Source organism: Sardina pilchardus, chromosome 12 (genome assembly GCF_963854185.1).
Source record: "Sardina pilchardus chromosome 12, fSarPil1.1, whole genome shotgun sequence".
NCBI lineage: Eukaryota > Metazoa > Chordata > Actinopteri > Clupeiformes > Clupeidae > Sardina > Sardina pilchardus.
In genome coordinates, this window is record NC_085005.1 from 14,344,018 (window position 1) to 14,356,013 (window position 11,996).

The 11,996-nt window shown below is 42.7% G+C and overlaps 1 protein-coding gene across 1 annotated transcript in view; it reads left to right on the forward strand.

Moving 5' to 3' along the window:
* The window catches only part of snx3 (sorting nexin 3), a 16,866-nt gene extending 7,097 nt beyond the window's left edge, over positions 1-9,769 (forward strand). Inside the window, exons 2-4 of the mRNA XM_062550864.1 lie at positions 5,416-5,511; positions 5,838-5,962; positions 8,026-9,769. Coding sequence (XP_062406848.1) covers positions 5,416-5,511; positions 5,838-5,962; positions 8,026-8,131 — 327 coding nt within the window. The 3' untranslated portion in view covers positions 8,132-9,769. The remainder of the gene's footprint in view (positions 1-5,415; positions 5,512-5,837; positions 5,963-8,025) is intronic.
* The last annotated feature ends 2,227 nt before the right edge of the window (positions 9,770-11,996 follow it).

The following is an 11,996-nucleotide window of genomic DNA, read 5'->3' on the forward strand; positions in this document are numbered from 1 at the left end:
TCTTCTCCTCTCCTCTCCTCTCTTCTCTTCTTTCCTCCTCTCCTCGCCCCCCTCTGCCTCTGTTCTCCCTCCCCGGCTCCTCCGTCAGTAGAAGCCACGTAGAAGCTTTTAACAGAGCCGAAAGAGGCACTTTTAAAAGCCGCTAACGCACCTCCACAGCCTCCTGTTTTTAGGGGGGGCAACATATGAAATGGAGCTGATGTTTGTCCTGTTTTTTTTTTTCTCCCCCGTTCTTCACAACTCAACCCCCCCCCCCCCCTCTCCGGCCCCTCTACACACACACACACACACACACACACACACACACACACACACACACACACACACACACACAGCATCATGGTCATTATCTCTGTCTTTTCATTCTTTGTACAGATCTGTCTCTTCTTGGTTTTATTTGTCTTTCTGCATGGAGGGGCATTTTGCCCCCTTTAGCGTACATTAGCGTCCTCTCTATTTACCTCTCTTTCACGCTTTTCCATCTCTCTCTACTTCCCTCTCTCTCTACTTCCCTCTCTCTCCCTTCTCTCTCTCCTCTTCTCTCTTTTGCTTCTTACTTCTCTCTCTACTTCCCTTTCTCTCTCCTCTTCTCTCTTTCTCTTTTTCCCTCTCTACCTCCCTCTCTCTCTTCTTCCTTCTCTCCTCTTCTCTCTTTCTCTTCTTCCCTCACTCTCTTCTTCCTTCTCCTCTTCCCTCTTTCTCTTCTTCCCTCTCTTTCTCTTCTCCCCTCTCTTTCTCTTCTTCCTTCTCTCCTCTTCCCTCTTCTCTTCTTCCCTCTCTCTCTACTTACCTCTCTCTTCTTCCCTTGTTGTACTTGTTGCAATCTATTTGTCTATCTATTTGGTGGGCTATCTGGCTGGCTGGTGGACTGACTGTGAGGACCAAACCAAAGGAAGCTACACGCATAACCTAACTCGTACTCTTTTTTACACACACACACACACACACACTGACCCTTCACATTTTCAGCTCAGCCAGTGCTGTGTGTGTGTGTGAGAGAGAGTGTGTGAATGTGTGTGTCAGTGTGTCAGTCATTGGGGGTAAAGGCAGTTTATCAGGTGACTTTGAGGCGGTCCAGTATACACCCAGATCCTGTAACCCAATCTAAGATTGTTCTGTTTCTCTGTGTGTGTGTATGGCTTTATACTTGTGTGTTTGTCTCTGTGTGTGTGTGTGTATGTGTGTGCGCGTGCGCACTGTGTTTGTCTGACTGTGTGACTGGAGTGTTGAGACATTTGAGCTGTGACTTACTGAAGCCTGAAATGCTAAGGAGTTAATGAGCATGTGTTGGTTTTCTGCTCTTGGCTTGGGGTGCAGCGAGACGTGAACACGTTGTGTTGGATGGAGGCAGGACAAGCAGAGGGAGGGGAAAGGGAGAGGACAGGAAGGCAAAAGAACGAAAGATGAGCCACAGAGAAAAGAAAAGAAAAGAAAAGAAAAAAATAGAATGAAGAGGAGGAGAAAGATGAGGTTAGTGGAGCAAAGGGAGAGACTTTTTTCCGTTTTTTTGCAGGTTTATAAAGCAGGAACAAATTGCAAGGCAGCTTGTATCGGTAACCTCCATTGGCCATAAGTCTATTAACACTAACACTTTTTCCCCAAGGGGAAATTTAATTTAAGAAAATGTCTGTTTTTGATGGAAATGGAAGCAGGTCTAACGTTCTTACTGTGCATTCGCAAAAAATCGCTGGTGAAGCTCATAGCCCGACGCTCAACTCAGTTCAGCGCTGAAAGCTTCAAAGCCAAGACGTGAAACATTCGAACCAACCACAAGCAGCAATCCTGCGAGTTTTACATTCTAATTGGTTGACGCCGAACCGTGTCACAGCTAATTACCATAAAGTTAACTGAGGCTCAACTTTATTTTGACGCCCGTGAAGCTCATTAGGGATGCACCGATCCGATATTTGGATCGGATATCGGCCCCGATATGAACAAAATAGCTGGATCGGGGATCGGAAAAAATGAGCCGATCCATGGGCCGATCCGAATTTAATATAGTCTCAAAAAAAGGCTGAGCCATGACGCGCAACCAGCCATTAGCGCCGTTGTAGCAGCAGCTCACTGCTGCAGGTTAGAGTGTGCCACCTCACTGTGTGCTCTGAGTGTCTAAATTCATGGATGGGATAAATAGGCTATACCAAATTTATGTCATAGGATCAAAAGAATATCTATACTAACCACCATTTGTCATAGATTAATTACGATCTTCATGCGTTTTGTTGCATTTAGGCAACACGTTTAATGTGTAACAGTCAAAATAGGCTACTCAAACTAAACACATTGTCATTTTCATCTCATCTGTATAAACTGTTCTTGGTATAAAGACATGCAAATGTTCAAATTGGCTGTTAAAAACGTATAATTTATTAGATAAAACGTACAACTTCTACCGTTTACCACCATTCAAACTCCGTGTGAACTAATTAAGCCCCTTTCACATTCACCGAATTTAACGCTAAATCAGCCGAATTTAACGTTAAGGCTGTTCCTTTCACATTGACGACACGGGGTGGGGAGTCAACCCGCCTCGGCAATCCAACCCGTCTCGGGGGGTAGTATCAGAGCCGAGCCGTGTTGAATATGAAAGGAACAGAGGTCAACCCCGCTATTAGGGGTGTGTGACTGATGACGTATTTGGCCAGGCAGGAGGTTAAAATACAGGAAACACACAAGAGACTAGGATAACTTTAGCTGCTGTGTCCATAGATATGTGTGTCCAACAATCACGTTTTTTATGCTGAGAGTGCCCTGAACCTCCTTTTCTCAGCACTTCGGTCAAGTGTTTATTGTTGCTAGGTTACCAAAACCGTCTGCTGCCAGCAGCCAGCAGCACGTCTTTTTAGAAAGTTTGCCTAATGATAGCTAACTAGCCAACGAGTTAACTGTCAGAGCAGAAGTTGTTCAGGACTCAGCACACTGAAATATGACTTCGACAGACAAAAGGACCTCATTTGGCATTCAAATAACATAACAAGTGGCCCGCCATCATTTGGAAGCTAAACCACGTAGAACTAGCATGACAGTTGTGTTTATCAGTTTATCTCCGAGGTCCAAGGCATGCTTAACGTCATTGTTCACTCCCAAATTGCGTGTGACGTGCTGCTAGGCAACGCCTCCCATAACTCGCCTCTGAAACCGGCTTCAGACAACCCCGGGACCAGAACACGTCTACCTTTCACATTGCGAAATCCCCTGAACCCGCTATTTCTTAAACGCTAATGTATCGTTTCTGAATGTGAAAGGGGCTTTAGTTTATCGTGGGGAAACTGCGGGACCGTACCACTATGAGTAAATAGAGGGGTTTCGCGGGTGACACCATTTTGGCAGGGGTGTTTCAATGTATGTCACTAATAATGGATTTTTATCTGCAAAATTGATTTTTGTTAGATTTATTATTTAGTAATAACCGTGAACTTGAATTTGAATGCTGTTCCAAGTTGCTGCTGGTGTACAACTGTTTATTTTTAATACTAGTAATATAATCAATAATGATGATAATGATAATAATAATGATAATAATAATAATAATAATACATTAGGCTACCTTTATATCTAAGTGTTATTTTGTTAGATTTTTTAAGGAAAGTAATGTTTAGTTAGGGAAAGAATGAAGAATGAAGTCAAGCCTGATGCCTTTAGTCTTTTCTACATGGTGAAGTATACAGTTTATTAATTAACAATGGTATCGGATCGGTATCGGATATCGACCGATACGCAGAGCCAAGGCATCGGTATCGGTATCGGGACTGAAAAAGTCGGATCGGTGCATCCCTAAAGCTCATGAAGCCACGCTCACGCCCGGAACGCTTTTGAAGCCGGTAACGCCGACTCTCCATAGGAAATGAATGATTTCCGGCGCTCTTGAAGCTTTTGAAGCTTTTGGTGTGAACGCACAGTTACTGGTTGATGTTCCCAACTTCACTACATAGGCCTGTACTTCAGTTAAGGCTTTTAAAACACACTTCTTGTGAATGCCTCAAATTTCCTTTAAAAGATATCTCACAAAAGATATCCTGCTAGCTGACAACGAACCGATGCCCGGTGTGCCGTTGTCATCGAGTTACGGCGAAAAGTGTTGCTAGACCTCCGTGGTGACCCTCTCGAATGCTGCTGGAGGTCACTCAAGGCTGCTGTACCCACTCATCATGAGACAGGACAGAAAGAAATCGGCAAATGGAAAAGAGAGAAATGAAGAGGAATGCCTTTTTGCTTTGCTCCGATTAATTAAAAGCACACACACACACACACACACACACACACACACACACACACACACACACACACACACACACACACACATAGAGAGGCACATATTGTACATTTATTTAACTTCCTGCCTTTATTCCTCCAATCCATTTACTCAGGCCTTCGTCTCCACTCTTCTGTCTGCCATACATGCCAGTGTATTGATCATGCACTCTCCAGACATCTGCCTGCTCCACCTCACCTCCACCCTCCCTCCACCCTCCCGCCTTCCATTCTCTCTCTCTTTGCTCTCTTTCTCTCTTTTTCTCTCTCTCTCACTTTCTCTGCTCTCTCTCTCTCACTCATGCTCACTCTTCCTTCTCTCTTTTCTCTCTCTCACTCTCTCTCGCTCTTCTCTCTTTTTCTCTCTCTCTCTGTTTTTCTCTGTGGCCCTTCACTTTCTGTGCCTCTTTAGCTTTTGCCTCTTCAAGTTTACCTTGAATGTCGGGCTCCTCAATGCTGTCCCATTTCCAGCTTTTTGTTCATTTGCCTGTGCATGCCTGTTTGCTTCTGTTTCTGTGTGTGTGTGTGTGTGTGTGTGTGTGTGTGTGTGTGTGTGTGTGTGTGTGTGTGTGTGTGTGTGCGTGCGTGTGTGCTCTGTTAAGATTGTTTTTTTGTATGTGCCTATTGGTGCACAGGATATGTATGCTTGTGTGTGTTTTCTGTGTGTGTGTGTGTGTGTGTGTGTGTGTGTGTGTGTGTGTGTGTGTATGTATGCCATGTTGTCATCTCCACCACACACACACACACACACACACTTTTGTGTTTGTGTTTTAGCCCTATTGTCTGATTCCAGCCATGGTTCTCCAACCATGTATTGATAAATGAATGAAATGTTTCCAGACTCCATCTCTTCGCTGAAACAGGTCTGGCAGTGAGGGCCACACGGCTTCATCTTTTTGGTCTGAAAATAAATGCACCAAAAAACGCACATCAACAGCCCTGCTCTTTTTTGTCACATGAATTATGACTGTGAACTAGATCATTCTAACCACATCTTTACTTCTCTCTCTTCTCATCCCCAATTCTCATCCACCTCTTTTGTGTGCTCTTTCTGTTCCCTCTCTCATTCCCCCCTCGTTTTCTATCTGTCCTCTCTCTCTCTTCCGATCTCTCTTCCACTCTCTCTCTCTCTCTCTCTCTCTCTCTCTCTCTGTGTCCCTGCAGACCAATCTGCCCATTTTCCGGCTAAAGGAGTCGAGGGTGCGGAGGAGATACAGCGACTTTGAGTGGCTAAGAGGAGAACTGGAGCGCGAGAGCAAGGTGAGTGGACAGAGGCTCCGGACAGGGACAGGGAAGTAGTATGCTTACATAAATGTCTATATCAGTTTGAAGTATATGTACTGTACATGTTTTGTCTTGTAATTATTGTTGACCGGGACAGCGAGGATCGGTTATAGACACGGGGGGGGGGGGGGATAACAGTTGATATATATGTAAATGTTGAATTAGTTGCACTGAAAACGTCCACACCTATCCTGTCATGATCATCTCGACTTCTCGCTTTCTTTCTCTGTCTGGTCTCGGTCTCTCTCTCTCTCTCTCTCTCTGTCTCTCTCTCTCTCTGTCTGTGTGTCCATCCTTTTCAGGTGGTTGTTCCACCCCTGCCTGGAAAAGCCTTGTTTCGCCAGCTGCCGTTCCGCGGTGATGACGGGATTTTCGACGACTCCTTCATCGAGGAGCGGAGACATGGCCTGGAGCAGTTTCTCAACAAGTGAGTCCCGCCACATCCCACAATCCTCTATGTTATCGGCTGTGGAGTGTCCGCTAATTGGAACAAAATCTGAATAAAGTGGCAAGGTCCGGTCCTCCAATATTCAAAGGACATTGTGGTTAGAGGCAAACAAGACATTATTTATTTATTTCAGAAGCTATTTATTTTTTCTCTGGGGGAATGGCAGTGACCCTCACAAGATGGGATTTAAATGGATTTAAAAGAGAGAGGATAAGAGAGAAGTTCTTCCTCTGTTTTCAGATGGCCGCCAGTTTGTTTCAATTGATTTGCACAAGGGTGGAGAACTCATGCACAGCTGTATCATAGCTACGCATATCAGTACTCTGCCTCAGCCGTCACACTTGTGTGACTCAGGTTACTTTTGTGTCCGTTAAATCTACAAATGCTAACGACCAATCGCAAACGGCATAAGAACTGCTTATGGTCATCTCATTCGATCATGGTTGGATGTCCAGAAAGTCGTCATTTTGTGAAAAAGCCTACAAATTTAATTTCTCCCTCCCTCTCCATACTGTTTGCTGTGTTTTCTCGCTTTCTTTCCCCTGTCAACTTGTTCCCCTTAAACTCATTTTTTGTTATCTTTTTCTAAAATGGATAAGTGGCACTGAGCTCAGGAATGCTCTCTCCTTGAACACTTGTCAGGTGTAATCTTCGAGGCTCTACTGAATCACTTGTGAAAATAAAGAGGTATCGACATGTAGATCGTTCTCCAACACAAGTGGTGATTCCTCAAGTTGAACTGTGAGCCCAGTCAACAAGGAACACAGTGGTGTCCTGTGTGTGTTTGATCACCCTCTGTCTGTAATTACCTTTAGAAGTTCTCTCTTTCTCTCACTCTCGCTCTCTCTCTCTTTCTTTCTTTCTTTCTCTCTCTTTCTTTCTCTCTCTCTCTGTCTCAGTATTGGAGCGGCAGCTGCCTTCACTTCTGCGTTTGTTTTATTTTTCGACGTGTAATTTATGATAATTGCGGCAAAATTACGGGCGTGTATCTGTCATTCTCTCGCAGTGTCTCTGTCTCTGTCGCTCCTTGTTCCGACTGCCGGGCACGTCCCCTTGCTTATTTTTTGATCCGGAGTGCAGTTCCGACACATCGGCGGAACAATAAAAGTTACCGTACGATAGTAATTATTTAGCGTTGATTGCAGACTTTGCTATTATCTCCGTTTCATGTGCAAATGCGCGATGGCTACCTGTTTGAATTCTGAATAGGAGGCGTCGGGGTGCGCAAGCTGTTTTGCGGCGAAGAAGGAATTTGTCAGTAATTAAGATTTTTGGGCAGCAGAGAAAAAAGGATTCTGAATTAAATTTCATTGTTCTGTGTTAATAGCTCTGAGGTCTCTGGATTGGGGTGTGTGTGTGCGTATTTTGTGTGTTAATGAGTAAAAAGAAGTTTATTTTAAGTTTGGCTCATAAGTGATTGTCTAAAGAAGGAGGAATAAACTGTAATAGTTTCTCTGTTCACTTTCTGTGTGTGTGTGTTTAAGTAGGATGAAAGGAGGTGATTGATGATTTTAATATTTTTTTAACATTGGTCACAGAGACAAGAAATAGCACAGGCCTCAATGCACAATAGATGAATAGCTGTTCATGTTAGCGGCAGTGTGAAGGAAGATTTCTGTTAAAACTGTAATCTAATGACTTGATACTTATCAAGAGGAAATCACGTTAGTACATTGGCTCAGGTGGGTATCAAGAATAATTGACATCACTCCCTCTGGATTTATGCCGTTATGTCTGATTCCTTGTCCACTCCGATCTCTCCCCCCCCCCCCCCCCCCCCAGTCTGTATCTTCCTCTATCTCTCTACCCAGCAAGGCCTAAGCAGATGGACCTCTTTTGTTGAGTCGAGGTTCTGCTCAAGGTTCTATTTCTGTCAAAACTGAATCTGTTGCCTTAGTGCTATCTTGGGAGTTCAGTCTCTCTCTCTCTCTCTCTAATGGCTCCATGTTGAATTGAATTGAATTGATCTTGTCCTGGTCCATTGTCAATCAGAACATTGCTCTTTAATGACCATTTTATTTTGTTCTTGTCTTCTCTTCTAGAGTGGCGGGTCATCCTTTAGCCCAGAACGAGCGCTGCCTGCACATGTTCCTGCAGGACGAGTCCGTAGACAAGACCTACACACCCTCCAAGATCAGAAATGCTTGAACTTTCCCCACAAGTCCAGACCCGACATATAAGACTAGCCATAACGCCTTCCCTTATAACAGCAGATCAGGTAAACATGCCCATTTCCCAAACTACCCATAAGAAACTCTGACAATCCAGAAAATATTACTAGGAAAATAATAGAATGTCAGACAAGCCTGAACACACCCCACACTGAAAAGAGATCAGTCAATCGCATAGACTTGCATCAGGTACTCTTGAACATGCCCAAAGTTCTGGACAAAAAAAAGATTTTACCTGAACTCACCCCAGATAAATAATTATAATAATAATAAAAAAAAGCTCCCTGAAAATGTATCCAGTCCGACAGAGATTTTAAATGAAATACACCAAAATAAAGCACAGTCCCCTTAATGGACAACTGTGAGAGTTTGCATGCTCTTGGAGCTTTGCCGGAGCTAATATTACCGTAAGATTGAAAAGAATATGCTTGAGACTGACTATTTCTCATTGGTAGAAGAGATGTTGGTGCTTCTACAAGCTCAAGGGGAAGTCTATGTGAAGCTCATACATGTTTTTACTGTATCTACCAAAACTAGAGATCAAAAAACATCCTTCACGCTTGAACATACCCTTTCCCAGTTATAACCAATGCCACTCACTGTTCTATGAAGACGGTCAATGAAGGTCACCTACTCAGCGAGATATCTGAACCGAAAATGAGAAACACAATTACACTCATTGGTTGTCGAGTTTGATCCTCTTTGGTCATCTCCTGTGTAATACAAGTGTCGTCTTGTCCGACTCTTTAATTAGTTTGAACTGAAACACACACATCTGTGTTCATATAGTGGTTCATTTAATTTAATTCTTCTTTCTTTTTTCCTTTTTTTTTGTCTGTAAACACCACTAATATTTTTTATGTTGTCCGTCTTGTATTTACTGTGAGAATTATGCTCTGTGAGAATTATGAACTTCCTGGGGAAAAGAGACCATGTGAACCAAAAAAATAAAAACTGAGAAAACAAAAGCTAAAAGAAAAATGAGAAAACAACAGGAAGAGAGAGAGAGAAAAATAAACAGACTATTGTATGCAATCACCATGACTGAATGAAACAAAGACACAAACGCACATGCACTGTCTCACTGTCCAGCCAGCCAACCCCTCCCAGTCAACAGCACACTTTGTAGTACTTTACTCACAAAACTTAAAATTTGACACACTTTGTGGACGGTCCCTTCACTGAAGTGTGTATGTGTTTTGTGTGTGTGTGTGTGTGTGTGTGTGTGTGTGTGTGTGTGTGTGTTTGTGTGTGATCGTATTTGTGTGTGTGTGTGTGTGTGTGTATGTGTGTGCGTGCGTGTGTGTGTGTGTGTGTGTGTGTATATATGTCTGCATGAGCGTATGAGCGTGTTTAAAAAGGCACTAGTGTTTTGAAGCCTGTGTATGATTTTGTAATAGAAGTGCACACACTCACACACAGAGGCACACACACACACACACACACACATACACACACACACACATACACACACACACACACACACACACACACACACACCTGATGGGAGGATTCACATTTGTATGGTGCATGTGTGGAGATTTGTATACAGCTCTTGCAATTTTGTTTATTTTGAAAGATTTTACAATAAAACAGGTCAAACACGTGACACGTATATCTGTGGTAGTGTAGTCTGTTCTCCTCTGACTTCTTTATTTATTATCCTTTTTTACACACACACACACACACACACACAAACACACACTCATACCTCCAGCAAATGCAAAAAAATAACTGAGTTTTCACGCGTAAAGCTTGTGTACCCTATGGATATCTTTGCAAGAAAACAAAACAGTTCTTTATGACTATAATGGATTGTATTCTATTGAGAGTGCATTATTAAACTGTCCCGCCAGCAAACCAGACAAAGTGCACACTGACACTTCTACTAGTGTCAGACTAAAACTTCCAAACAAACTCATCCATTCTTCTCCACCTCTCCTCCATCCCTCTTTCCCTCAGCTCAATACAGATGTTTTAGTTTGCCAGACATTTTGTAAGCCCAATCCCAGAATTGACCTTGTCCAACAATTGTAATTAATACTAAAGTATAAATAATACTATTCATTTGACTGGCCCTAGTGGATTGAAATACCTTAACCCCTCTCTCTCTCTCTCTCTCTTTCTCTCTCTCTCTTGTTCATTCTTTCTTTCTTTTCTTTTTCTTTCTCACACACACAGAGTGAGTGCCTTAGGATTTAAGGCTAAAGCTCATATGCAATCAGCAGTGAATAAAATTGCCTTAAGTGACTGTAGTCTATGGATTTCCCTCTGATTTTAACCGGTAATCTTTAGCAGACTTGTCAGACATGAGGTAAGGTCGAGGAGGGAATAGTCATTGCACTACTGGTAACCTTGGACTTACCTCTGTTTGTGCGCACATTACTAACAAAAATACTGAATTGGTCTTCACTTTGCCAATTTGTTGAATGATGGCCTCCATTATAACATTTCCCATCAAAAATGAAGAAAAATGCAATTTTGGCAAAGCCCTTGATTCATCAAAGAACACTTGAAACCCCCGTACCCAATGAAGCCCTGGAACTTCTCCAAGGTCCAGGGGCATTATAGCAATTGTTCAATATGCACTCTACAGCAAATACAAATCTCGCGACATGTCTGTTTCAAGGGGCAATGTTCCGTCTTTTCCTTCTTAGACCAACTCCTGCCACTTTATTGCAAGAAAGAAGTAAAAGAGGTTAAAGAATAGACATACTTCCAGGTCTCCTCTCCCTTTAACTCCAATTGTGTTAGGTTGAGAAAGCAGGCCTTGATGTTTCAATATGATTTATTCTAATATTTCAGAAGAACTTTCACAAACTTAAATTTCCACATTTTTTTACAACAGAGAAAATGTATATACAAACTACCAAGAAAAAAAAACAAGTGCTGAAAATGTTCGTTTTGAAATGTTAGTGACTAACATGAGAAAAGTAATTTCAGTGCAACGTCAGTGTGATGGTGGAGAACACCAGCATACGATACGTTGCGTAATAGAGCGTCTCTTATTCCACACAACATAGTCCAAGTCTGTCTGTGATGTTAGAGGACGCCTTAGAGAGCGGCGAAAGAAAAATAATCACATGTCCTCACAGCAGAAACGATTTAAGTAGTTCACCGAAAAAGCTCCAATTGAAGCTTAAAGGTGCGAGTGAAGTAGGCGGGGATTAGGTTGGTTGTCCATCCGGGCGATCACCCTTGGACGCGCGTCTTTAAGCACCGCGCACTTGACAGCCCTGCCGCTGTGGACTTTGGTTTCAGCACCGTGTCAGGGGACAGCGACCCGCACCCCTGCAAACCGTTGCTCTCCGTTCTCTTTCTCAGCATCCTCATTTTCTTGTCTGTCTGACTTTTTTTTTCTTTTTTGGTTTTTCCATTCTCGCTGATACAAAATTGTAATGTTAAATATTAAACGGAAATGAGTTGTAAAGCTCCTGTTTCTTACAAACACAACGAACTGTCGTTAAATACACTAAATTGATTGTACATTAAAGGAAACTCACAGGTCACTTCTCCAACAGTTCTGTTCACCAGTAATATTTGTCTTTTGATAAGAGAAAAGAAACTGGAAACAGACAAAAATAAGCATTTTTCATATACTTAAATAATCTAGCGGCAATATAATTAGCACATTACAGTGAACACAAAAATGCAACAGTTAACTCTACTTAACGAAAAATGATCTTTTAATTCCCTGTAATGGTAACTCAAAACATTTTAGCCTGTATCATGTCTCTCCGCTGCATCAAATCAAGACATGACGCAGGCTGTAAGGACAGTTGGACTGTTCGTGCTTTGCGTAATTAAGAGTTGGACGTCTTCGGCCGTCGTCGGCCATGAGC